We start from the raw sequence: 27345 nt of genomic DNA on the forward strand, positions 1-27345 counted from the left end.
AGAGATTCTTTCTCTGGACTACAAGCTCTCTAGAATTTTGATCACCGTATGAGTTACGATAGAACTGCAAGGTGATGAAGAAAAACAGGGTCTCAGTCAAAGAAGTCAAGTAGTAGGTACCCAAGCATATTAGGTTGATGAGTAAGTTATCTCTAATGCTCATGATTGTCCTTGCAGAGATATCTGTAAGACTTGAAAGACATATCAGCTCTATGCATTAATCTCACTTAAGGAGTATATGGATCCTGTCCAAGACAATCAATTACCAGCCCTTCGAGTGTTCATTAACTTATTTTTGTCTTAATTATGGCTCCTTAAATATGCATAACTATTAAAAACTAATCTCCTTAAAGTTCTTATAAAACTGCACAGTCCAATAAAGTTCAAGTACAAACATACATAAAGTGAATACAATTCTAATAGCCCTGGTGCAGCTGTGTGGTGATGGGAAGATACCACTATTCAGATGAGTCCATTTCTGCCTGCCATTTGGTGGATCATTTGAGTGGGGCATTCCTATGTCACCATGTTTTGGGTAGAAGTTGATTTCTTCTATCATTTCCTTTCTCTAATCAAACTTGAAAACTCTTGAATAATGCACTGTGATTCTCCGGGTCTATGTTTGGCAAAGAAGCATCATTTGTATTAGACAAATATCTGGCCTTTTCTTATTGGCATTAAATAAATATGGTGGATCAGATGATAGGAGACTAGTACTGAACTATGTATAAAGTGATTTTGAACTTAGTTCAAAATCTTTTCATATTCTGTATGGTTTTAAATTTCTAATACAATTTTATTTGGTGTGTGTGTGTGTGTGTGTGTGTGTGTGTATGAGTGTGCATGTATGCCATGGCTCATAGATAGGTTCTTTCCCTCCACCATGTGGGTCTCAGGGATTAAACTCAGGTTGTTAGACTTGGTATCAAGTGCCTTTACCCAGCAAGCATGCTGTCAGCTTTTTTGTATTTTTAAGATTCTAGTATTGAAAATATATAACATACCAATACATAATACAACATATAACACCTAGAGAGACCATATTAACTATACCTTAATAATGCCCCTGAGCCCAGCAGGCAGAGGTAGTCACAAATAATTAGCAATCAAGGAGACCCTAAGTGTCAAGAAGAAAGAACCAGAAGTCTGAGAATAGGTTGCTGTGTCTTCCTGGATGAAAAGTGTCCTCCAACAGCTTGAAAGAACATGAACTTGGTTTGAGTCATAAAATCTATCACGTTTCTTTACATCATTTTGAGTTTTGTGTACAGAAAGTCAACTTAAGTGACCTCCGATCAGGTCTTGCTGGTTGGTGCCACATGCAATGGCAAGCATACTCGTGAAGCATGAGTGAAGACATGGACAGCAAATGTTATCAAAGATTGTGGGTGGATGGAGGCTTGGTGAGGAGTAATAAAATCTTTTATTTTTAGGACATGATAAAACAATCACAGTAAATTCATACTTTGTGTTTATGTGTGCACATGTATGTATGTGTGTGTACACATGTGTGTATACATGCATGTGCATGTTTGTGCAAGTGTGCCTATGCATGTGGAAGCCAGAAGTTGATGTCAAGCATCTTCTGTCACTCTCTACCTTCTGCAGTTATTTAGAAGGTTTCCCACTGGCTAGCCTGTCTGACCAGTGTACGCTCTGGATCCATCTGTATCCACAACCTCCAGCCCTGGGGTTGTGGTTACATGCTGCTTTGCTGAGCTTTTATGTGGGCCTTGGGAGTCTGAAATCAGGTCCCCATTCTTGGGAAGCAGGCACTGAGTTGTCTCCTCAGCCCCACTCATCCCATTTGTGCACTGAGGCACCTGCCACAAAACAGTGAAGAGAGGGTGTCGGTGTAGGAACCAAGAAACCACATCTTACTCATCAGTGTCTGTGGAGAGCGATTTAATGTTGGGGTGCCTCTGTCTCGCAGCTCAGCAGTTCCTCTCCCAAGTGGACACACTCGCAAACTTGTTCATGTGCTCCAGGGAATGTATGTAAGTGCAGTCACAGAAGTATGGTTTGTAATTTTGTAATGGAAATGTCTGCCCACCAGAGGATTCATCTATGATTTGTGGCAAGATTGTATTCAAGCAGTTTGTTCAGCGGGGAAAACAAATGGACTTCAGCTACTTATATATCCATATGGTGACTTTTACACAAAAGTATTGAGTGAGATGAATAAACTGCAGAAGATGCATGCATGGGGACACAAACACATTTAGGCTACCATTTTCTGAACGCCCTAAAACATATATAATATCATTTTCATTGAGAACATTTATAATAAAATATCTATAAAAGGGGTGATAAACATTAAATTCAGGATTGCTGTTTCTTCTGGTAGGAAAGGGGAGGGACCACACACATATTAAACAAAAGTTATGTTTAGCTTTATCCCAGGAACGTCTGGGGGCTCTCCACAAAGCATTGAGGTGCTACTACAATGTGTCCTAAGCAGAAATAGGTTTTATGAAAAATGACTAATTGGCTTAAGTGTTTTATCTGCCATTCTCTAGTATGTTAAACCATATAAAGACTGGCTGTTGCCAAACTACATTCCTGGCAAAACCTTCTGTAGCTATAACTATAAGGTCAGAAGGTAGAAGTATGTTCAGCTTAGACAAAATGTGACAATCTTTAAGGTGTACCTACGAGAGACATATAAGGAACACAGTAAAGAGCTATCCACTATATACACAACCTGGAAAGTATAGTTGTCCCACACTCCAAGACACTCACTGGGTACCTGACCTCACATACAGGCATAATATGACTCAGTTAATCTGATAACTGGAATGCCTACTAAGTGTGTGGTATGCTATGTGTATACTCTGGACAAAGGCGTGACTCTTGTTCTGGATGGGACAAGAGTAGAATGGTGCAATATTTCAATCATGCTTATGAGTTAAACATTATAAATAATTTCTAGACTTTTATATTTAGCATTCCTAGAACATACTTGACTGTAAATATGACTTGGAAGGTGAAACTATGGACAGTGGGGAATTCTATTATATAAGTTGAAAGTGTTTCACTGGTTTTAGTGGGGCATGTCTGTATCCTATCAGGAAGGATAGAAGGAAGGAAGGGAGGGAAGAAGGGAGGAATGAAGATAAAAGGAAGGAAGGGAGGGAAGAAGGGAAGGAGAGAAAAAGGAAGGAAGAAGGAAGGTAGGAAGGGAGGGAGAGAGGAAGGGATGGAGGAAGGATAGGAGAGAGGGAAGAAGGAAGGAAGGAAGAAGGAAGGAAGAGAGAAATGAAGAGAAGAAGGGATGAAGGAAGAAGAGAGTAAGAAGGAAAGAAGGAAGGAAGGAAGGAAGGAAGAAAGAAAGAAAGAAAGAAAGAAAGAAAGAAAGAAAGACCACTTGAGCTCAGGATTTCAAAGTCAGCTTGGGCAATATAGTGAGTTCCCTGACTCAGAAAACAAATCAACACAGGCACATACACACACACACACACACACACACACACACACACACACACACACACACACACAGAGAGAGAGAGAGAGAGAGAGAGAGAGAGAGAGAGAGAGAGAGAGAGAGAGAGAGAGAGAGAGACACTCAGGTAAACAGACGCAGACACACACAGACACACTAAATATATATCTCCAATTAAAAATCTACAGAGACCAAAGAGTAGCAGACTTTTTACAAAAATAATAGAGTGTTATTCTATTCTCAAGGAAACTTTTTCAAGAAAAAACTTTAATCTTGGTCAAGTTTCATAGTACCCTGCCCTGTGTTTTCTAAGATAGCATTACATACAACATGTTGCTTGAAATTTTGGGAGAAATAATTAAATTTCAGTTTCCCCATTTTGAAATATATAAGTTTGTGCTCTTTGTGTAAAATAAAGGAGACTAACAGAATCTTCCAGAAGGCATCTTTATTCCTTTGACGGCACGAAGCTATTACCATTACCACAATTCTCCTTGAATATCAGTGTGGGGTTAATTTTTCCAGTTACTATCATCCACTTGTATTAAAATCATCATACTTCCTGAGAAGCAATGTGGCCTCAGAAACAAACTCTTGTCTCCAGCTTCAGCTTCTAGAATGTGTCCCCCCTCCCCCGCTTTATTTTCTAGGGGAAACTGCTTTGTTTTGCTGTGATCTCTTTGTTAATACTTTCCCTGTTGTTTGTGCTGTCTTGACAGAAGGAAGCCTGTTTGTTGCCTAACTCTCAAGAGGAACATTTAATAAGTCCTTGTTGGATGGATAAATAAGTGAGCTGTGAGGAACGGTCTGTGTCCTTCTGTTATCTGCCAGCTTCACGGCCTCTCTCCTTGCTGGGGATGTAGCAAACTGGTCCCCCCTGAAGATAAATGATATTACTACCAATAAATCAACTCCTCGACTTTTGATAACTTGCAAAGCCTCATTTCTCCTGTTCTCTGTTTTGATGGGTTCCATGCTCAGCCGTGTCCATATTCCAGTTTGCATAGAAAGCGTGAGGTCAGTGTCTTGGAGCCTCCCCTGACTTCTTTTGTCAAGTTGTCTGTAGCCTGGTAGTCCTTGAAGATAGCCCCTGGCAGTGACCCCCAGGTTCTCCTGACCCCTCGGAGAAAGGCCCTGGCCACGAGGCTATCTAGAAATCTCCCAGAGATTCCATAATACCTCTTGAACCAACAGGATTGCATTGGTCTGTGATAGGAATGGCTTTCATCTGAGCACGGTTATGACCGCCCAGGGCTCTCATGCCTGTTCACTTCTCATCTCTCTTCTGGAGTAGAACAGTAGCTTTGCTCTGTCTCTTCCTTCACTGACAACCTTAGCCCTTAATTAATCCATTTTTTTCCCACCAGATCTCAGATAGGCTTTGAAACATTAATATATTATAAATAAATATTGTATGTTAATATGTTAGTATGACTATTTTAAGCATTTGAATGCTGTTATAACATATGTATATACTAGTTTTCTGTTTTCAAATTTTTGGTTAATATTGTTTTGTTGGGCTAAGTATGTACCTCAGTGGATCAATGCTCAGCATGTGAACCCCAGGTTCAACTCTTAACAGAATAAAAATATTCTATATATACAAAGATGACACACACATACACATTTTATTTTGTAATGGTCACATAAATTGACAGGCTTTTCTGGTCTTAGTGGGATAGGACACAGTAATCGAGTAGATCCTGGGCACCCTAGCAATCCAGGTGAGATACAGACTCTCTCATGAGGGTTCCAGGCAGTGGCGTGATAGGGAATAATAAATAGATGTCTCAGGAGTTGAGGGTGGGGAACTCACTTCCAGGGTGCAGACTTCCAGGATCTTATCTACTCTAGGGAAGACTGCATGAGATAACCCACATCTCTCCCTCAAAGACTGAAAGCATACGAAAGAAGAGCGGTCGTTCTTTAATTGATCGGATGCCTCCTGACTGGTACTGATGCTGTGGCTTTTAAACATCCCATTTGCCATGATCATTCTTTGAGAAAGAATTTATTGTAATGAGCACTGATTTATGCTGCAATGGCATCTGCTTCCCCCTGAGCCCTTGGAGCTGCACATTGACAGGTGACAGGTGAAGACCCTACCTGGCAGGGAGCTCACGGGTAGGTGAAGCCTTCCCTACATTACAGTTATATCATATGGGAGACAGATCATCTGCTTTTTCTGTTTGGTTCTCAGGAGGACAACTTGCGCCAAACGTGCATCATGAGTCTGCACTTCTGTCCATATTTACTCATCTAATTTTTCGTGCACTCATACTATTATTATGTTTATTGTGGGATGCTGAAACCTACTGGTAGTGAATGGGTTTGCTTCTCATAATGATCTAGGATACAGGCCCTGTGTTCTGGAGCTGGAGAGATGGTTCAGTGGTTAAGAAAGCTTATGGGTCCTGCAGAGGACCTGGGTTTAGTTCCTAGCATGCACAATGAGTGGCTCCCAATCACCTGTAACTCCAGCTCAAGAGCATATAATGGTTTCTTCTGGCCTCTACTGGCACCTGCACACACATGGTACATATAAACTCACATTGAAACGTGCATAAAAATAAATAAAAAAATAGATTCTATTATCATATTTATTTTGTATGCAAGAAAACCGAGACTCAGAAAGGCCATGCTAGAGGAGGTGACAGCAAGAGTCTGAACCCAGGTAATCTAACTGGCATGGGATATAGCACCCTGTCCACCACCTCTTTAGAGAGTTCTATTAGTGTGGCTCTAGAGTGTCCCCCAAAAGCCCATATGTCACAGGCTTGGTCCTACTGGATGGTGGATAGAAACTTTAAGAGGCAAGGTCTAATGGGAGATTTTTAGTTCCCTTTGAGGGAGGTCTTCAAGGGTCCTGTGGGATGGCTCTTTGTTTTGCTTTTACTATCGCAACAAGGTGGACAGCTTTTTCCTATCCCTAGCATGGTAGGTGCCACAGTCCCAAGAGAAGCAGGCCCAGGAGATCAATGACCCTCCAAAACTAATGAACCTTTTTTTCTTGACAAGTTTGTCACCTCAGGTTGTTGTCCGCAGTAACGGGAAGCCGACTGCCACAGGAAAATCTAACCAAATGAGTAGTTCTGTAGCTGCCACGTCTTTTACACAACTCACAGATGCCTTTAACCGGGTCATTCTAGAGAAGAACGAGCTTGTTTCTTGCTTGCTGAATTGAGTTCAACAGTTCAACACATGATGTGTAGGGGCTCTGGGTGAGGAGATCTGCTGCATGCCTCACGCACAAACCCATTTCTGGCTTTCCGGCTTTATGGTGAAAATGACACCGCAGCATAAAAGCACAGAATGTCTGCATCAGCTCCTCCAGGCTTGTCACACAGGATTATATGTTCTTGGGTAGAATTCTCCCTGGCCTGCCTCAGAGGCTTCTATTTTCAAGACTGTTTCAACACTTCTTAGGATAATATTTTGCTATTAACAAATATTTTCTTATATTTCATCTAAGCCTGTCATTCACTAGTTCTGTGAGTCCTCTTTAATTTGAGTCCTCATTAAGATGAGACCCAGGCTGTCATTAGCGCGACATAATTTTATGCATAGTCCTGGTGAGTAGAGCTGAAAGCCACTGCCAAGGCCTCCTCAGTTTTGCCCTGAACAGGCTAAAACATGCTTTTTAAGTTTTCTGATTTATAGCGTTCTTTGAAGGAGAGGGTCTAACAGTTTGCCTGCATTGATAAATCAAGTGAGAGGAACACAATGGATCATTTAAGGAATTTTGCTCCACGGAGGTCTGGTGAAGTTTCAGGCAGGTTTAGCAAAATTTGAAGTGACTTGATGTATTTTAGACACTATGATAATTAATCGAAATAACCACAGAGTGACTGTACTTTTTTGATTTTAAAAAAATGTCTAGATTACCTGTAATTCTAGAATTTTTACCAGCTTACATGTATTTCCTTAATGCAGTTCCAAAATTGCAATTTGAGTTGAGGAGAAGAGTTACAGAGATTACTTCAGTTCACATGCAGCAAGTTTCACTCTCTCCGTGTGTGCATGCCTTGTACAAGGGTTGAACCTAAGTCCCCAATCATTCTACACATGCTCTCTCTACCACTAGACTATATCCTCAGCCTCAGACAGTTTTCTTTAAAAGATAGGCCTCCACATTCTTTTAAATATCCCTTTTATCAGAAAGACCATTCTTCTCAGAGGATATTCTTTAGAAAGTTATTTTGTGTCACAAAGCCATTCCAAAAAAAAAAAAAATTAATTCAGAAAATGACGCAATGTCTTTATGTCTTGAAGTCAGAAATAAGACAGGTCCAGACACATCAAAATGTACCGTCCCTGGGGATGTAGGTAATCATGAACCAGAACAGATATTAAAGGCAGCAGTGTGGTGAGTATTCTTAAAAACTTCAATTAGCACATGAAATAGCTGTGAAGCTTTAAAGGTTAACTGCTGCTCATGTTTTCTAGAGAGGTTACTGTGGACCTGTGTTCTGTTTACTGCATAAACATTTAACGAAACACAGCTGTAATGAAGTCTGGCCAATCATTCCATCTCCCCTCTCCCTCCATTCCCCCTTTCTTACCCCCTTTTTTCTTTTTCATGTCTCCTTTCTCCTCCCACTTCCCCCTTTTTTCATTTTCCTCCAACATCTCCACTCTCCAGTTCCCTACCTTTACTTACTGTTCTTTCCCCTCTCCACACCTACAGTCTTCTCTTCTTTCCTATCTCCTCCTCTCCCAGCACCCCTCCTTCTTCATCTCTTTCCTATGCTACAGTCGTCTCCTTGCATCCATAAAGGCCACACTTGGCTGATTTCCTTGCCGTCACCAGGTTCTTGCTGCAACGTTCACAGCAGGAATAAAGGTACCCCAAGAAACTAAAAACAAGAGGCTGCTTCCCCTTCCTCATCCCTGGATGCAATACTCAGAAGACTGAGGAGAACAGAAGAGGTTGGATGATTAAGAATGGAATTGAGGAGAGATATTGACAAGGAACACAAAGGCAACAAAGAATAACCTTATTTCCCTTTGCCCTCCTAGGAATAACAATTCAATTAGCTTCTTTCCCTTCTTTCTCTCCACCTTGCCTCTGCAAGCATCATTTGCTGTGCTCCTGCATCCCATGCCTGTGCTAGCGCTTGCTAAGAGGCCAGTCAGAAATATAACCAACGGCCTAATGACTCTCTTAGATTGGTTTATAGAAGTGGTTCTCAACCTGTGGGTGGCAACCCCTTTGGGGGGGGGATTGAATGACCCTTCAAGAGGTCACATATTAGATATCGTGCATATCAGATGTCTACATTATGATTCATAACAGTAGCAAAATTACAGTTATGAAGTAGCAATGAAAGTAATTTTATGGTTGGGGTCAGTACAGCATGAGGAACTACTGTATTAAAGGCTCACAGCCTTAGGAAGTTCAAGAACCACCGGTTTATAGTATCCAAAAAGAAGCATGAACTGTGAGTCCAAGTCAAGTAAATCTAGCCGAAGGCCAGAACTGTGCTTGAAACCTGGGTGGCTCACGATACACTGTTATTAGAGGAAGCCAGCTGTCACCCTGTCTGTTTCTAGGTATGTCAAGTGTGGCCACCCACCCAGGAGACAGAAGAAGCTCAGGTGCCCTCCTGGAAATGGCCTTAATTTCAGCACGCCTGACCATTTTGCCCATTCTATTTGTCCCCTCCCCATGAATCCCATGCATATTTATATGTCAATTATGCAAATCCCAAGATAAAAATGCATTAAGCACCTATGATTTAGACTGGTTAAGTCTATTACACGGCATAATGAAATTATCGCATGATGTCCAGTTTATCTCAACACTTGCTTTAAATCGTCAGGAAGTTATTAAGTAACCATTACCCACCAAAATTTTGCTGAAGAAAGTGTCCTTTGTCTGCCCAACCACGATACTAGGAAACCAGACATTTCAAGCTAAAACCTCATCAACTTGGGAAAACATTCCAGTGTAAGTGTAATAGGGCATAGTGTGATCAAAGTTTAAGAAAGGCAAGGCATCACTGGTGTTGCCAGTCTCTGTCAAATTAAAATCACTGGCTCCTTTCAACAACACACAACTCAGCAATTCAGAGACTGAAGCTGAGGCTCAGGAGTGGGATATTATTCTTGAGCCTTATATAGTCAGGTCTTGTTCCCTGAGTTGGCAGAACTTATTGTAGGCTACCAAATTCAAATGTATGTTGAACTTTCAAATAGGAAGATATCAATTTCCAGAGTGAGGGGGGAAAAAAAAGGAGATTAAAAGAGAATTCACAGAAGCAATTTAACCACAGGTACAAATCCCTTGTAACCAGAAAACTGGAAGGTCAGAACCAGAGTCAATTTGGTATGTAGTAATATCAGGTTTGAACTTTGGAAGGACCCGAGCCTCTAGTCTCAATGCTTACTAGATAATGTGACCGTCAAAAACCAAACCATGATGTGAATTCAACCAGCAAACATAATATGTGCACAATCTGACCCACAGACATCCATTTCCCCCGTATACCTTAGCAAGCAATTTTAATGGGCCCACTGCATGATTTGTGGAGTGTCTGGGTACTATCTCATTTCCATAGGGAACTCCCCTTGAAGTCTGTGAGAGTCAGGCTTGCATGGGGTTATATGCTCAGATTCCTAGATGGAGTCAGTCTCAGCAAGAGCCGCAATGTGAGTACAGTTTGTCTGAGGCAGGGATTTCAGAAGCTGGCCAAATGAACAGATTACACAGCCATTCCATGAAGCATTCGGATCTCAGCTTGTCAATAAAGAGAGATAAGAAGCCAACTGCACTTGCTATTTTCTCTGCAGCTGTGAAAACTGTATGATCCCTGCCTGCCATATCCGGAGAAGAGCATTTGGAAGGCCCTGCCTGCAAGCAACCTGACATCACCTAGGGAGAGGGAGAACAACAGGCCACCACACGGGTCTCCAAGGAGATCTCTCAGCCAGACAGCCAAGGGGTTGGAATTAGAAGCTTTGTAACCAACTGTCATTTGGGGCTGTCCTTCTAATGAAGGGTAATTATCAAAGGATGGGTGAACCCAGCAGAATGTCCACCACGTATGATGTGGTGCTTTCATGCATGTCCTAACATTCCAGTGTTGTCTCAAAGTGTCACAGTCATGCCCCTTAACTAGAAGGGAGAAACAACAATAACAACAACAGACAAAAACAAAGCAAAGCAACAACAAAAAAGCAACCAAAACCATTTAGTTGACAAAAGGCTCTATTTGTGTTTGAACCCCTAGCCAAACATCAAACAAGTTAAATAAACCCCTGATTCCATTGATTTCACCACTGTTACATGTTTAAAGAGCTATTTGCCTCCTAAATTTTAAAATTAGTTAATTAAGAAAAATAATATTGCTAGCTTTATTTAAAACTTTCAGCCTCTGTTCAAAGTTATGCATGGATTCAGTAGCCCTTTCTTCATCTGAGCTTTCCTTGGGAAAGTCCATGTGCAAGGCAGTCCCTTTCCAAGTAAAATGCAAACTCCAGTCAAGCAGAAAAATGTCCAGGAGGTTGGGATCAGTCTCCTGGAGCTTTTTTCTATAGGCTTCCGGAACAAGTTCAAGGTGTGTTTGATTAGCGCTGCTATGAAATCTCTTGTGCAGGTCGGCGAGTTTTCTGAGAACACAACGCTTTCCAGAATGCATTAACCTACTTTCAATAGAGAGGCTTCCCCATCCTCCGGGCTCTAAACCAGAGGAGGAGCTCAGAGGATGTTCCAGTGAGAGCTGGGCATGCTCTTTCCTTTAAATGCAGGACTCATCCTGTGAACATCAGCGCAGCCAGAGAAATCGGTACTTCCTGCAAGCACACCAACAGCTGGAGGGCAGCCCCGGTCCCAACGCAAGAATGATTGGAAATCTTGCTAAAATATGGCTGTCTAATCAACCGAGAGGCAAACTCATTTACTAAGATTCCCATTGTCCACGCTGACAGATGGCTCCCCTCTCCGCCCCCCTGTTCTCCCCTTCCCACCGATCGCAATAGCCCCTGCTTGGAGGCAAAGCTATTCTTTGAAAGGTCCAGTTGCATTCGCCAGCCTAGTTCTGAAACGAGACAAAAGCTAGTACAATCTTCCTTTTCAGTGAGCCTTCCCTGAACCACCAAGGAGAGCGCAAAGAAACCGGGGTTTAGTCCCCCTTACCTTGGTTCTCATCGGAGATAGGAGCCCTTCCATTTTGGCGGAATCCTCATGCCAGTTTCTCTCCTCTGCAAGTTACTCTGTCTGTATGCAGTCCTTAAGCATCCCGCATGAAAAGAGCCATCCCTGGAGCCACTGGCGGCTCCCCTAGCCCGGGTGGCGCCGCTGCACCGCGAGCAGTCTAACTTGAATCCCCGGTGCCTGAGGTGCCTGAGAAAGGATGTGCAGGGAGAAGTCTGCTCCACTCCTCGCCCTCTTCCCCCTCTTTCTTCTCTCCGGTGCTCTCTCCTCCCTCTCTCTCCTCCCTCTCTCTTTCCATAATCTGCCTACAGCTCTCAGTGTACCGTGCTCACTTGACAAATGATCTCTGTCTTAGGTATCGTATTTGAGCCAAGAAAAGTGGTCTGAACAAACTACAGGGCAGCTCACCCAAAACAGAGGAGGCAAATGGAACTGAGCTGCCTGCCGCTCGCTCCCAGCTACCCAGCTTCAGTAAGCAGCATGCTCTCTCAGGAGTGAGAGAGTAGATCCATCCATCTATTCATCCTTCTTTAGAAAAGGGGATCCTGACAGGAACGGAATCAGTTGACAGCATTATTCAGATGATTTTCTGGTTCATATTTAGAAAGCAGAGGAAAAAAAATCGTGTCACTTATGTATTTCAAAATAATCATTTGTTAAAACAACACCTGGATAGGGAACTGGAATTTTTGATGTTTGACCAGATGTTTGGACACACCTCCAGAAAACTTTCAAAATCAAATGTATGGATTCTAGTCTAGAGGAGCTGAGCATTGAACTCTGTGTGTGTGTGTGTGTGTGTGTGTGTGTGTGTGTGTGTGTGTGTGTGTGTGTTGTTTGGGGGCTATGTATGTGTGGGTGTGTGTTATAAGGAGTTGTGTGTTTATGTGTATGTGCATAATGTGGGTAGTATGTATGTGTAATGTGTTTGTTTTGGTGTAGTGTGTGTGGATGGTGTGGGTAGTGTGTGTGTGTGCTATTTATGTCATAATAGAGATTATGTGTGCATGTCTATGTGTATATATATATATATATATATGTATATGTATATGTATATGTATAAATGGGTGTCTGTGGCATGATGGGAGATTTTGTGTACATGTGGTCTTTGCGTGTGTATGCATGCATACATGTGTATGTGTGTGTGTGTGTGTGTGTGTGTGTGTGTTATACTGTCCATGAGTATTTATCTCATTTACTATTGCCAGCAACTTGGAAAAAGCAGGCTACGGACAAACCATACCAAAGACCTGAATTGGAATGTAATGAACATGTACTTCCTTCAGCTTGAAGGGTTATCTATGTGGTAAGAATTCAACACATGCTCCTCCATGGACAAGTGTGTTATCATACCTAAGAACATTCATGCCTTTGCAAGAGCCTGAGGGCATGTTCATACATACATTTGATATACACAGCAGATGTGAGCTGACCTATGGCATTTACATCAATTGTCACTTGCCTCTTGTCCCTGGAATGGAATGTGTTCCTCTCTTTACCTGCTGCCTTATACCTGACTCCCAACACAGCTCCAAGATGGAGCTGCAGGTGGACCTTCTTACTCAGTCTCTTCCTTCATTGATACCCTTAACCTTTTATTAATCCACTTTTCCTCCACTAGTTCTCAAAGCCATGGGCTCTTTAGCTCTTGACCCCTGACCGACCTCTTCGCCTGCACTGGAGTTCTCTATGCTCAACCCATCTCTATTCAACTTTATGTATCAGGCTGAAACTGCATTCTCCCTGAGCCAAGTGCTCACCTCTTTATCCAGACTCTCACCATAGTAACAAATCATCCAGATACACTGAGTAGAAGACCATGTCCTGATATAAAAGATTCCTGCCACCTTGTGTGGGGGCAGTGGTGGGCTTCCAGATCTTATTCCCTTCATGATTACATTAGTTGGTCTTATTCAGTATCCAAGTGTTTGGAGTCTCCAAAAATTCTTTTCAGTCATTCATCAAATAGCTGCAATACACCTGCGGTCTGCTGGGTCAGCCCCCTTCAAATTCCTAAGGACACAGTGGGAACAGTGTAGCCTAAGGCCTGGTCCACAACCTTGTGGCAGATGCAACACAAACTCTACCAACCCATTAACGCCACCCCCCCACCTCCCCTGTAACCTCATTCTGTATATACACCTCTGCCCATGATACTGGAACTGTGAATATGTGGATATGTTAGTGTGATCTCCACTTGAATTTAAGGGCTACTACCTATGAGGCATTTCTCCTTTCTGGACAGTCACTGTCAACTTTCTCTCAGGAGACTTAAAGTGAATTGCCTCCACAAAAATTCTATTTCCTCATCTTCATCGTTCATTCTACTCCACTCTCTTCTCCATACCTATCCTCTACATGCCCACAGGCCTTACTTCAGGAGTGTCAGGGAGAAAGTCACTCTCCATTATTCAAGGAAGAGATCCAGTATTGACCCCTTAACTCCCTCCCTGTCTGGCATTACCTTACTGCCTTCCCTGTTGAGATGCCACTCACTCTGTGTGCCACATAGACTTCCATTCTGTTGGCTCCTCTGTGAGTACAACTAGCTACATCCATTACTTGCCTCTGGGCCTTAGACGGGTCTGTTCGAGAACATTTGGTTTGTTTCACACCTGTCCTAATCTCAGAACCCCTCACCAGCACTTCCAGTCATGCACAGAGTTTCCTCCTTGACATTTTAGCTTGGGCACAACTGCTTCCTGTTATTCTGCCTGGACTCCCCAAGTGTTCCTAAGTGGGTAAGACACAGCGGAATGGTGTCAGGGTTTACAAAAGTCACACTGGTCCTGTTTTGGGCTGCTTGGTGTCAACAGACTCCAAGCATGGGTTTTTGGAACCAGAACAGTCTACCAAAGCCAGAGCAAGGGATTCTGGGAAGGAATTTTGAAGATCCTATATATAGCACCTCCAAGAGGAGCATAACTCTTGGGGTTGTTTATACTCAACTTCTTGAACTCGAAGTCCCTGGAATCTGGGGTTGTTTGCCACGTTGTCTTTTCCACTCTTTCATATGTATATGTGTGCATGTTGTGTGAAGGCAAGAGGGTGATGTTGAGTCTCCCTCTGGTCTTCCTCACCTTAATTTTTGAGACAGGTTCTCTCAAGTAATGTAGAGCTCATCTGTCAAGCTAGTTGGATGGCCAGCAAGCCCAGTCAGCCTCCATAATTCTGGACTTACAATCTCACCCACTGGTCTCCGGAGTTTTTACATTTTTTAATGTGGGTAGTGGGGACTTGGGTTCTCATGCTACACAGAAAGCATTTAGTCATGGAGATATTTCTTTAGCTTCCACTCATCATGTTTTCCCTGAGGTCTGTGGGGTTGCAGAGAATGCTGAACCCAGGAATGTGAAGGACCTGCAACACTAAAACAGATCTTGAGATGACACTGCTGCTGAAGTCCTCACTTCTGATGGTGGCCATGAAACACTTTGTGCCAGGCACTGTACTGAGCATCTCCTGTCATTAGTTTATCTACTTCTCACACTTGGCGCTCCTAAGGGCCTCTTCTCAGTCATCCCTTGAAGAAGTTTTAGCTAACTCACACATCCACCCAATGGAACTGTGTTCAGCACAGCGAGGCTAATCCTCATACCCACGGTCTCCATCTCATCAGAAAATCTTTTCTGTACCAATCTAAGAAAAGTGTTAAAGGCATATTTACTTTCTGTTCTTTTGTAGTGCGAGGTTATGAAGGTAAGCATGAGAAAGAATTGTTTTAGGCTGCTGCGTTAATATTCAGTACCTCAACCACTTATTTATTCACGAGACCAATATTCATTGGCAATCTCCACAAGCCAAAGCACTTATCAAGTGAAAGGTCTTGTCTCTCTCAAAAAGAGACAGTTATTTATAAAATGCAATGTCAAGTTATTGCCTATCATTCTCAAGCCCTTTAAATATCAATGGCTACTGCTCATGGGTAATGTATAAAGTGACTCAATATTTTGAGGAGAGGAGGAACACCCAGCAAGGCGGGAGCAGTTATGGTAGACTTAGGAACCTGACAATCAGTGTTCCCAGTTGGTGACCAGGATGATCTCTGCAATGACCAAAGTTCCAATAATATTTAGCTATGGAGGACCAATTTGCCTGGTTCCAGGCCAGAGTTTTCTAACTAGAATTACTCTCGGCTTGCAGCCTCACATTCCAAAAGATCTTCTACCTTCCAGAAGGGCCAGATTTATAACCTGAGATGGACCTGGTCTTAGGAGGGAAAGGTAATGAATGTTAAACATGTGGAAACTGGCAAACATCAGAATTAAATGGGTGCTGCTTTGAAAGAGAGCCTTGGCTGAGATCCAGCTAACTCTCCACGGTGGAATGAGGGCTTCTAAACTCAGAGAGAATGTGTCTATGCATGAGCCTCCAGCCAATGGCCTTTGTCCTTTGAGTTATCCTTTGTTACCGTTTGGATATTGAGTGGGGTGGGGGGGAGAAGAGAGAAAGAAGAGAGAGAAAGGAGAGAGAGAGGGAGAGAAGAAAGAGAGAAAGGAGAGAGAGAAAGGAGAGAGAGAGGGAGAGAAGAAAGAGAGAAAGGAGAGAGAGACAGAAGATAACTTCAGGGTAAACTTCTCTAGACTAGAAACATGGGTAAATATCATGAGGACCATTAGGTTTGTCCCAGTCAGAAGGTCAGGCTTCCTATCTCAGCCACATTAAAACCCTGACCCTTTGTTCTTAGCATCCTTGCTGTCATCGAGGTTAATTTCCTTAAATCCCTTGGAGTCTCTGGGGATCACAGCTCCCTGCACAATTGCGTATGCGTGGCCGGAGATACCCTGCTTCATAAATAGTTTTCCATTCATTAAGGTAAGAGGGTCACAACCTGACCACCATTCAGGCTTTATCCTTGCCTTTACATCTTAGTTACAAACATCCTCATTAACACTTCAGCTTTAGGGCAGTAAAGGATTGAAGCTCTCTTCCCTGATGAGTTCTAGATACCTGAGTAACACTGAGTGAGCTTCCTAACTAATATCCTCCAAATCACCTTCCTGGGAGCCCCGACTCTCATCCTAAATCACATGTGTATGCTCAGGCTTATAATACACACTGTAGTGTATCACAGGGAGAACCATCACTGAACACCTGCTAACATACTCAGTGAAAAGTCGGGGCTAAAAATCCAGTACTTGAATTTATTCATGTCTGAATAAGGATAAACATTCTGTAAGTTGTTACATTACGGAAATTATAGAGCATTTGGGACTCTTTTGAAGGACTTTCATGTGTTACCTTTAAAGAACACTACAATAAAGAATCCGGTGCAGCGTGGCAGGTATTAATTTCCCTTTTTTACAAGGGTGGAGAGGTAAGGTGAAAGAAAGCAGTATTTATCAGACTGTAACTATTTGTCCAGGACTTATACTGGATTCCGTTAAGTTGCATCTAGTTTTATGTTCACCAGTATCTCATCCCTCCCCAGTTAACAGAAGATGGCCAGAGAAAGAAAATTAGGTCTGGTGGTTAATAGCATCATTGGGTCCCAGCTACCTGTGCATTTGTATTACTTATGATATTTGCCACGTGACTCAGCCACACTCTTGATTTCTGTGTGTGTGACTCTGTGGCTTGCTTCAGCTAGTAGGATAACCAATATGGTGAAATCTTTGGAATGTCTGTGGGGAAGAAACAGCAAGCTAGCTTGCTGATCTCAAGAGGCGCATGAGGAAAGAGTCAATGCCTAGCCTAATGAGCAAGCCAATAACTCACAAATGAGCAAGGCTAGCCAGAGCACCTCATCCTGGTCTCCATGAATGAAATTAGGCATTGAATTTGATACACAGATCGCAGATTCAAAAGCTAGCCCAAGACCACAAAACTCCTAAAGTCTATTCCCAGGAGACAGAGCTCCCCTGGGTTCAGATGCTTGCTGTGTCACATGAAGACTTGAGTTCAGATACTCAGATCCTACATAAAAAGCCACACACATGTACAATGCCATGTGCCTTTAACTTTAGTGGTAGTGGGGCAGAGACAGAAAGATCTCTGGGCTTATTGGCCAGGCAATCTAGCTGAATTGGCCTGGGTTCAGTGATAGACTTGCATCAAAAACCAAGACAAAGGAATCACACACTTATGTGTACATGTGCAATTCAGATCAGATCCAGCATAGAAACCCCAAATGTGGGTCTTCAACTCCATATGTCAAGCTATTCTATGAGACCCGGGAAAGCTCACATAGAACGATGGGCTATATGATTATCAAAGTCTGTTCTCATATACACATCCCAACACCTTCACGTTACTGACTACTTCAGAGAAGACTTACTGTGTTTCGTTGATGAGTCTCTACAGTTATGGCCGGCTGGGGAAAACAGTCAGACAGCTCTGGGTCTTGGTTGATCAGTCATCTTGTCTTTATGATCTTTTAGAGTCTCTGCCCCATTTTCCAAAGAACAGTGATTGCCTAAAGTTATCAGCACTTGGTACAGAAGTTAATTGGAATCTAGCCCTGGGAGACATCTTCCTTCCGAGCTTCCTGTCTCTCTGAAAAAAGCCACAGAGTGGAGAAAATAGAACTGCATTTTTTGTCATTATCATAAAAACTTGAGCTAGAAATGGGTCTTTATCTACTCATGTGTTTGTTGAAGATACATAAAAGACAGAGTGATTACTCTGAAGCTTTTGAAAAGAGATATTTACATTTTTGCTTTTTGCCTTTAAGACTTTCCATTTAAGAGCTTTTGTTAGGACAGAGAACCCCAGAAGCTGTTGCTTCCCAAGCCATTGCTCCAGGGACCCCTCAGAAGACATTTGGGAAGCCCTGATGGAGGAGGAAGTTGAGACACAGCATCTGGTAGAGCAGGAGCTGGCATGTCTCTTTAACCCTCTCCACCCAGCTCTGAGGAAAGATGCAGGTAAGAGCGTTGTTTGAACACTTTTGTTTCTGTTGGGGTGGATATTTCAAAGTTCCCAAAGAAGAATTTGTGCTGAGGGACATTAGGTAAGGAAACATTTTCTTTTTGTTTAAATGAAAAGTGTGTGTGTGTGTGTGTGTGTGTGTGTGTGTGTGGTGTGGTATATGGTGTTTATGTTTTGAATGTGAAGTGCCTCTCTCCCCCGTAGGCTAGTGGATCGAGCTGCTGCAGACCTGTGAACTGAACTGCTCATCTCCAAACAACACAGATTGGAGCTGTTCCATAGAACCTTTCTAAACAGGGCCACTTCTCCCGCATCCTTTCTTTTCCACTACCTCTGGTGGGTGGTGGGCTAAAAAAGAGATTAAAGTTTTTAAAAACCGTTGAGAAGGCTAGGCTGATTCCATGACAGGCTTCAAATCGGCAATTAAGGAGACTAGGCCTACATCTGTTTCCAAGAACTGGGCAATTCTAGGCAAGTCCAGGCCTCAGAAGCTGCCCTGCCACCTAGCCTAAGGCAAGAACAATGGGTCAGCAGCAGTTTTCAACCTCCCCAGCAAGTTTTCAGCCCCCAAACCCCGGTAATGGAATGTCCATAGAGATGGATCCAACAGATTAACCTAGAGGTCACCTACTCTGAAATTTCCTAATGTGCTTTAAATCAGGCCTGCAAGCTCGCTTGGGTGTCTATTCTGGTAATAGGAGACCTCAGCATGCTGGACTTGTGCAGAATAAAACATTCTTTGCATTTACATACTATTTTGAGTCAGGGGTATCATTCTCCAGCAAATCATGGACCCTTACACCATCATTAAAAATAAGGCTTAAAAAATTAAAGTTACAAATGACAATAAAAGCTAATGAATAGAGGGATAGAACATGAGCAATTTCAATATATGTATACATTATTAAATGATTACTATAGGATTTTTATTGATAAGTCTGTCAAAATGTTTAGGAGTGACTGGCCCTTACAGAAATCATGTTAAACTTTCGTTTGCTTCACTTGCTTACCTGGGTTTCTTTTCCTGCTAAGAGCCAATCCCAGTACTATAGTCAAATTGCCCCATCTTTATCCAAATAATCCCCAAATGACAGAAAAGTAGTAGTGATCAAACTGATGACAATCCACGTACTTCTGGCTTTTGAGGCTCCTCAGAATCCCCAAGCTGTGTCAAGTGAGCAAGAAAGTTATTCTCCAATGAGACTATCCTAGATTTAGGATATGTAAAGGAACCCACTAACTACTAAGCTTACCTAAGTTGGTTCTGAGATGTGGTAAGCTTGCCTCAAGCCACGTTCCCGAGTAGAGAAGAACCTACTATTTATTGCATGTCAGGTTCAGCTACAGGCCCTGTTCTATGGGTACTGAGATGAAGAATAGTGGCTGCATATTTTGAAGAACCCCACAGATTGGGACTGGCACTGGCTTAGATAAATGGTTGAAATTATGTTGTGAAGAAACAATTAGAGAGAGAGAGAGAGAGAGAGAGAGAGAGAGAGAGAGAGAGAGAGAGAGAAGAATCAACAGTAACTGTGGAACCAAAGGTTGGAATAGGTATTAATTTCCTCAGACATTAATGCTTCACACAAAACACTAGTCTTTTGTGGCGGGGGTAGGGGTACTGGGAACTGAACCCAGGTCCTCATGCATGCTAAGCATACACACTTCCACTGAGCTACAGCCACGCTGCACTCCCATCCAGGAAAAGCAAGTTTTACTCTGTTAGTCTGTAGGGCTGTCATGATGGAAAGGTGGAGTCAGTGCTGAGAAAGGATTTCAAGAACAACTTGTATGAAAATACCAGATAAGCAGAACATGTCTGTATTTATCTTACTTATTTTTATTTCACTTAATATCTTATTGGATTTATCTTGCTTATTTTATGTGTATGGGTGTTTGGTCTGTATGGATGGATGTCCACCACGTAGATGCTGGTGCCCAAGAAAGCCAGAAGAGAGCATTAAGTTCTCGGGAACTAGAGTTACAGAGGTTGTGAGCTGACACATGGGTGCTGGGACTTTGGAGCTGGGTTTTTGGAAGAGCAACAAGTGCTCTTAACCGGCGAGCCATCTCCTCCAGTCTTGTCAGAAAATATCTTATTTGAAGACAATAGAAAGCAGTATATTTATGAGTGCTGATGTCTGACTTCCTGGTCATAGATTTTTACCATCTATTTTTCTTAGTTTAAAACTTAATTCATACCTCACTCTACCTGAAACCACTTTTTTTTGCCAAAAAAATGAGGGAAATGACAGGGTTCTTTTCTCTCCATTAGAAGTCTCTTGAAAAAAAAATTGTACATTAATTTATTGAAAACCCTGAAGGAAATTCTTTTATAGTAAAAGCTCCTTTTAAGTTATTTAATTTTAGAAGTTAAAATAATAATAATAATAATAATAATAATAATAATAATAATAATAAAACACCTGCATCCAACTTGACAGTACCTTTAATTAAAGTGCTGGGATTGCCTAATGCAATTTGGGGGAAATTATGACTTCCCATACAACAAATACATTATTTGTATTTGTTGTATGTGCATTATTTACAAGCTTTGATTAATTTTTCAAATCAATTCTCAATCTTTTAAAAAGAAGGGTTTATTTATTTAGTGTAGGTGTATGAGCCTGCCTGAGTTTTATACACACATCACATATACACTGGTGCCCAGTGAAGTCAGGAGAGGGCACTGGACCCCTGGAACTAGAGTTACAGGGGGTTTTGGCTGTCATGTAGATGCTGGGAACCAAACCCAAATCCTTTACAAGGGCAGCCAACCCTGAGTTATCTCCCTAATCCCCTACTACAAAATCTTAAGGTTTTGATCAGTTTCAACTGATGGCACAAAAGAAAGTAATTGTTTAATTGGAGTTTTTTTTTTTTTTTTTTTTTAAACTGAGTCAAGAGAAATAAATGGTGGTTGGTATTGATAGGGATTGGTATTATTTGCTTTTCTCCTTGTTGTGACCAAATACCTGACAGCAATTTAGCCTATTTTGGCTTACAGCTTCGAGGTACAGTCCATCACAGAGCAGAAGGTGTGGCATCTTAAGCTGCTCTTGGCCTTGAGGAGGAAAGCATAAGGCTCCTTGCTCATGACTGTGTAGATCAGTAAGCAGAGAAGCAGATGCCCGTGCTTGGAGGGGCTTTCTCCTTCCCCTCTCTTTACTCAGGCCTGGATTCCAGCTTGTAAAAGGTGCTCTCCTTAGCTATACTCCCAGAAGCACCTACAAAGACAAAGGGGGAAGGGGCCATTCTAAATCCATCTGGGTTGTCAGTAAACCGACTATCATAGCATCTTTTATTCAAGAACTTGGGATGAATTCTGCTTTTTGTGAGATACATTTTTACCTTGATATTTCAATGTGCCCCTTACAAGGGAAACTCCGATCCTGTTATTTCTAGGAACAAAAGATTAGGTCTCAGTGCCTGAAGCCATAGAAATGCCTGGATTTCCATCAGCTGAGGAAGTAAATGTTTATGCCTTCTTTCTAATGAGAACGGATCTTTCCTCGCTCAGAACTTCAGCCTGAACCTAAGGAATTAAACTCAAGGTGAGAATGGCATTGATTTTAATCGTATTGGTAATTAATCATAGAAACATAAATTGTTAGTATGATGGTAGCCATGGGGCAAAACCCTGCTATTTTAAAACTTTGTATGGTTTCCACGCATGATTTACCTGGACATAGTTTGGGGAAAGGCACTTAGCCTTTAAAAAGCAGATCACCGAAACCCTTTGTTATGTCACTGTCTTAACATTAATCAATAGAGTTCTTATAAACTAGCCTAACTCTAGTAAAACACTCCACTCTATGATCCAACTTTTATAATCATGAGTTCAAATTTTTAAGTTTCCTTTGGTTGTCTTTTAACTATAGGCTTAAAGTGTTTCTCATGCGAAATCTATACTGTCAGCGACCACAGTTACAAATTTTAAGTTTCCTTTGGCTGTCTTTTAACTGCAGACTTAAGGTGTTTCTCAAGCTAAACTAAACGATCAACTAATGTATTCACAAGGTCAAGGTTCTGAGTTTCCTTTAATTGTCTTTTAAATGTAAACTTCAAACTGTTTCTCATTATGATATATATATATATATATAATTAAAATTTATGTATTAAAATTTATATATTAAAATTGTTTCTCATTATGATATATATGAATATATATTTTGAATAATATATGTTCAGTCTCCTAAACAGAAAGAAAAAAAGCCCTTCTTGCTTCTTCTGCTCCATGAAAGGGTTTTTTCCCCTAAGCTCACCTTAAAGACTGTTCATGCTGTTAACAAACTTATCTCTTTTATAAATTCCCTTCCCATTCCCCAAAGAAATTCAATTCCATACTATAGCCATCATATGGCTGGTACCTCAGGAGGAAAGGATGCCTCAGCATGGGCCCACAGAGGCATCCCTTCCACCTCACCATACCTGGCTCTACAAAACATACCCCTGACTTCTTTCTTTCTCTTTCTTTCTTTCTTTCTTTCTTTCTTTCTTTCTTTCTTTCTTTCTTTCCTTTATAAAATACAACAGAGCCTTTTAAAAAAAATCTCTGGCTTATTAAAATCTATGCTGAGATTTTCTTAGCCAACTTTCTATTCTATTAAATATTCAAAAGTAGAAAGGATAATATTTTTTAATTTAAGACAATTCACTTGCTTAATGAAGCCTAAAGTATTTTGTGCAAGGCACTATGCCCATCTCCTAAGGGGTACTCTATGTACTGGCAGCAATGCATGCCCAAGCTTGGCAGGATGGCTTTCCCTTCACCTCTCTGTGAACAGACTCTTCCCTTCCTAGGAGCCCAGGTGCACTGCACAGGAACTGTCTATTCAAAGTGAAAGAGAAGAGGGTTGGTGAATAAAAGCCCATTTTGTCTTTTTCTGTTTATAAAGGAAATTGTGGATTTCTGTAACCGCATCTTAGACAGGGACAGCCAGGATGTGACTGTGATGAACTGCCAGGATGTAACTGTGCAGGCACAAGCCAGCCGTGGAGCATAAACAAACATGACCACTCTGGGAGCTCAGGGTACTTCCCTTTCATGTCAGAATGTGTTTAGACAGCTACGCAACAAGAGAGCTTGGAATAACAGAAAACAATGCCCAGGAGAAAGGAATGCATTGGATTTGATTCCCTGGGGCCTTGACTTTGCTATTTCTTTCTTAGAACCCAAGGCTATTTCCCATGTTGATTAACCTTTCTCCCCAGCCAGTCTGGACAGGTTTTGCCTAAGTGCATAGCTGAGAATTAGCATTGCATCTTGTTTTCCTATCGTGTCCATAATATAGTGTGTGCAATGCCTTTGTGGGGTCTATTTTGCATGCTTATTCCAAGAATCCAGGAAGACCCATTTGCCTAAGATGTTTTCTCTAGAGAGACCCAAGAGAAAGGATTAGCAATGGATGCCTTTCATACTTTCCTTGAGCCCTTGTTTTTCCTCAGAGATAGATGAGGCACTAAGTCTCAACATCTAGAGAGCAGGTTTTGGGGAACAAGGGTTCCCATTCCCCAGGCTTGAAGGATGGATGGCTCAATGGATAAAGCATTTGCTGTACATGCATTAATAATAGAGTTTAGACTCATAGAACCCAGGTAAAAGCCAGGAAGGCATAGCTGCCCACCTCTAACTCAAGAACTCAGAAGGCAGAGGAAAAGGGTCCCAGAAGGAAACTCCTAGCTACAGTAGCCTATATTTGTGAGCTCTGAGTTCAGTTAAGAGACCTTGCCTCAATGCATAAGGTGCAGAGGAGTTGAGGAAAACTTGGTATGTCAACCTTGGGCTTCACATGTACAAGGACATGTGTGCGTGCGCGCGCGTGTGCACACACACACACAGACACACACACTAAAAATAAATTATTCCTGAGTTGGGTGATGGTACATGCTTGGGAGACAACACTCAGGAGACAGAGATAGAAGAACCATTGTGAGTTGGAGGCCGGCCCAGTTATTCTCTGAGATCTGTCTCAGGAAACAGAAACAAAAGAATGAAGATCAGAATATTGCATGCAGCAAAGGCAGGGCCCAAGAACCCTGGCAAATTCTGTCACACTGTGCATGTTTCCTAATGCACATTAACTTCTCCGTATTTCTCTAACTCCATTGAAGACTAGAGACAGATCATTAAAAAGGAAAAAGTACTTACTGGTGGAAAAATGTTACAATCTTTGGAAGAGAGAATAGATTGTGTGGGTAAGAACTCCAGGGACAGATGTTACTGGTACAGGTGACAGTCATGGTTTAGGATTATAGTGTCTATCAGTGAGGTTCTCTACAAGAGGGTGCTAAGGTGAACAGAGTGGCAATCTGTTGGCATCCATGGCAGAACAATTCTCATATCAGGAGCCACACTGGGGAGGGGCATTTATGGCACTTGTATAGAGTCATGAAGGCCAGAGTAGAGAGGGCTGGTACCTACCTAGCCAGTAGGGATGTGGACTCAGGAGCATTTGAAGCTGTGGGAAGGATCCAGCAGGGGGAAACAGGTTCTGCAGAGAGCAGGAAAGAGTGCTGGTGGCAGCGGGGCAGAGGCAGATTTAGTGCCTCCCCATAGAAAATGGCTTGGCAGGAGTGCAGGTGGCAGGTGTCAAAGGCAGCACAAAGATCAGTGAGTCAGCTATCCAGGCCTGGGGTGAGTGGACCACTGAAGACTGTAGAGTAGGCTAGAACCAGTGCAGTAAAGGCGATGTTATGTTCTCAAGACCCCACTTATAGTTGGCCTAACTCCTGTGACCTACACAAAGGAACTGAACAGTCTTTCTTTTAACTATATTTGTATTCTCATGTTAGAAGAGAGCATAATTTGAGAATCCATCGGTTTATTTGAGCCCCAGGAATTTTGGGGTTTTCGTTAGAGATTAATCAAAAGAGATCACTGTGTCTGATGGCCCTGGACACAAGCTAACATTTCAATAATACGCTTAGTCACAACAAGAAGTAGCCCACACGCATAAAAGCAGCAACACTGTTTCTTAAAGGCATCATTAAGCCTAACTATGTAATACAAACACCACAGAATATTAGAGCTGAATTATGTTACTTAATCAATTCACTCATTACAGATAAGTCAAGTCCCAGGGAAGTTGATGGTTTTCTTAAGATTACAGAAGGTTGAGACTTTTTGTCTCACTTAGCATCTTGTCTGCTGTGCATAAAATAAAGGAATGGAGTTATTATAGTGGAATTATTTCAAAAACTATCTCTATGGACATTTTGTGCTATAGCTAATAGACTTCTCTCTTTACCCTCAAATGTACCTAAGAAAGCAGCTGTAACAGAAAGCTCATAACACCATTACAGAGAACAGACTTGAAAAATACTGAAAGTATTTGATTTGAAAGTTAGTACACGTGGACAGTCTGACTTTGCTTTATTTCATAATCCATTAGGTGGGAATAAACCATGTGTGTTGGGGAGGTAGACTGTGTTGTCGTGCTTTGAATGTGAAATGTCCCCCATAGGTTTATGTATTCTAAATTGGTCCTTAGCTATTTTGGAAGATTGTAGAACTGTGAAGAGATGTACCCTTGGTGGAAAAAGTGAGTCACTGGGAATGAGTCGTGAAGTTTGATGGCCTGGGGTACTTCCTGCTTACTCTCTGCTTCCTACCTGCAGATACAGTGTGACCAGATGCCTCATGTTCCTGTCACCAGTGATTTCTCTGCCATGGTTGACTGTATCCCTTCAAACTGCAAACCCAAATAAACCCTTCCTCCCTTCTTGTCAAGTATCTGGTCCCAGAGATGAGAAACATAATAGATACATCTCTACTAGCTTTGCATGTTTCCTAGTTTCCCCAGGAAGAAGGTGATGAGGATACATCCCAGTAGCTCCCATTGGGCAGTTCTCAGCTTGCTAATATTCCATAGCAAAGATATCTGCCTTACAGGCTTTTCAAATTTAATGCTCAAATCCAACTTCTTTCCTCTAATGAGATCTGCCCTTACATTACGCCAACACTCTTCTCCATGGCAACCCTTCTTCAAGCTGGCCCTGCATGCATCCTTGGTTTTGCCTCTTCTAGACTATAGTCCATAACGTAATGCTTGAATGTGTTTAGTAATCACATTGCTTTCCTCAATCTTGGATATCTTTCTCTTAAGTTCCATGGTTGGGCACAAAGAATTCTCTACAAAAAAAGTGGTTTGTGTTTCCTCCTTACACCTGAAATCTTTATTTGGTCTTTTGGAGTCATCTGGCATCTTTTTTTTTTTATTTTTTTTTATTTTTTTTTTATTTTTTATTTTTTTATTTCTGCCCTCCTGGCAAATGAATTACACAACCAGCTTCAGTGCTACCAATAATTCCTTTCCATGTGCATTATGTTATCAAGAATCTATCTTTCAATCCATGAGAAAAAGCAGGCAAAGGACCCAAAGTCCATTACTTCATAAGCACTCTTTAAATACTAGGTCTCTTCCAAATGCATATCAACTCTCTTCCAGGAACGTTCTCTGAGTAACCAGCTCCTGTCCGCACATCTATCCTGCACCGTCAGCATTTAGTTCAGGTTACTCTGTGACCTTGTTGTCTTTTAACCTTCAACTGCATTTCAGCCTTTAAGCACATGGTCTCCCAGCTCCGTATTTTCTGTTTCTCTATCCAGTGACCTGGAAGATACGAGCTTAATAGCTTCCATCAATGCTGTTGCTATAGCATTGCCAGAATGTTCTTAGCTCCAAGAATCCCTGTATCACTGTCTCGACTTTTAAACCCCACAGCAAAATATCAAAAATGCAAGCATGTGAGTTGAAGAAAGAAGGAAGAAAAAGAGGATAAATAGGCATGGGCCATGTCTGCTCTTCTCTAGAAATTTTCACACACTAAAGGAAAAGATAAATAATGAGGGACAGTGAAGTGTCCGGACAGTGAT

The 27345-nt window shown here is 41.9% G+C and overlaps 1 protein-coding gene and 1 pseudogene across 3 annotated transcripts in view; one reads left to right on the forward strand and one right to left on the reverse strand.

The window, feature by feature from the left end:
• The window catches only part of Frmd4a (FERM domain containing 4A), a 579690-nt gene that overhangs the window by 425005 nt on the left and 127340 nt on the right, over positions 1 to 27345 (reverse strand). Inside the window, exon 1 of one of the 3 annotated variants that reach the window (XM_076939471.1) lies at positions 11580 to 11600. The exons of the other annotated variants lie outside the window; for them this stretch is intronic. Within the exon in view, the coding sequence (XP_076795586.1) occupies positions 11580 to 11591 (12 nt within the window). The 5' untranslated portion in view covers positions 11592 to 11600. Of the gene's footprint in view, positions 1 to 11579; positions 11601 to 27345 lie in introns of those variants that run through there. 3 annotated transcript variants of the gene reach the window in all.
• LOC143443415 (polypyrimidine tract-binding protein 1-like) overlaps positions 18373 to 27345 on the forward strand; it is a 97431-nt pseudogene continuing 88458 nt past the window's right edge.

Source organism: Arvicanthis niloticus, chromosome 8 (genome assembly GCF_011762505.2).
Source record: "Arvicanthis niloticus isolate mArvNil1 chromosome 8, mArvNil1.pat.X, whole genome shotgun sequence".
Taxonomy (NCBI): Eukaryota; Metazoa; Chordata; class Mammalia; order Rodentia; family Muridae; genus Arvicanthis; species Arvicanthis niloticus.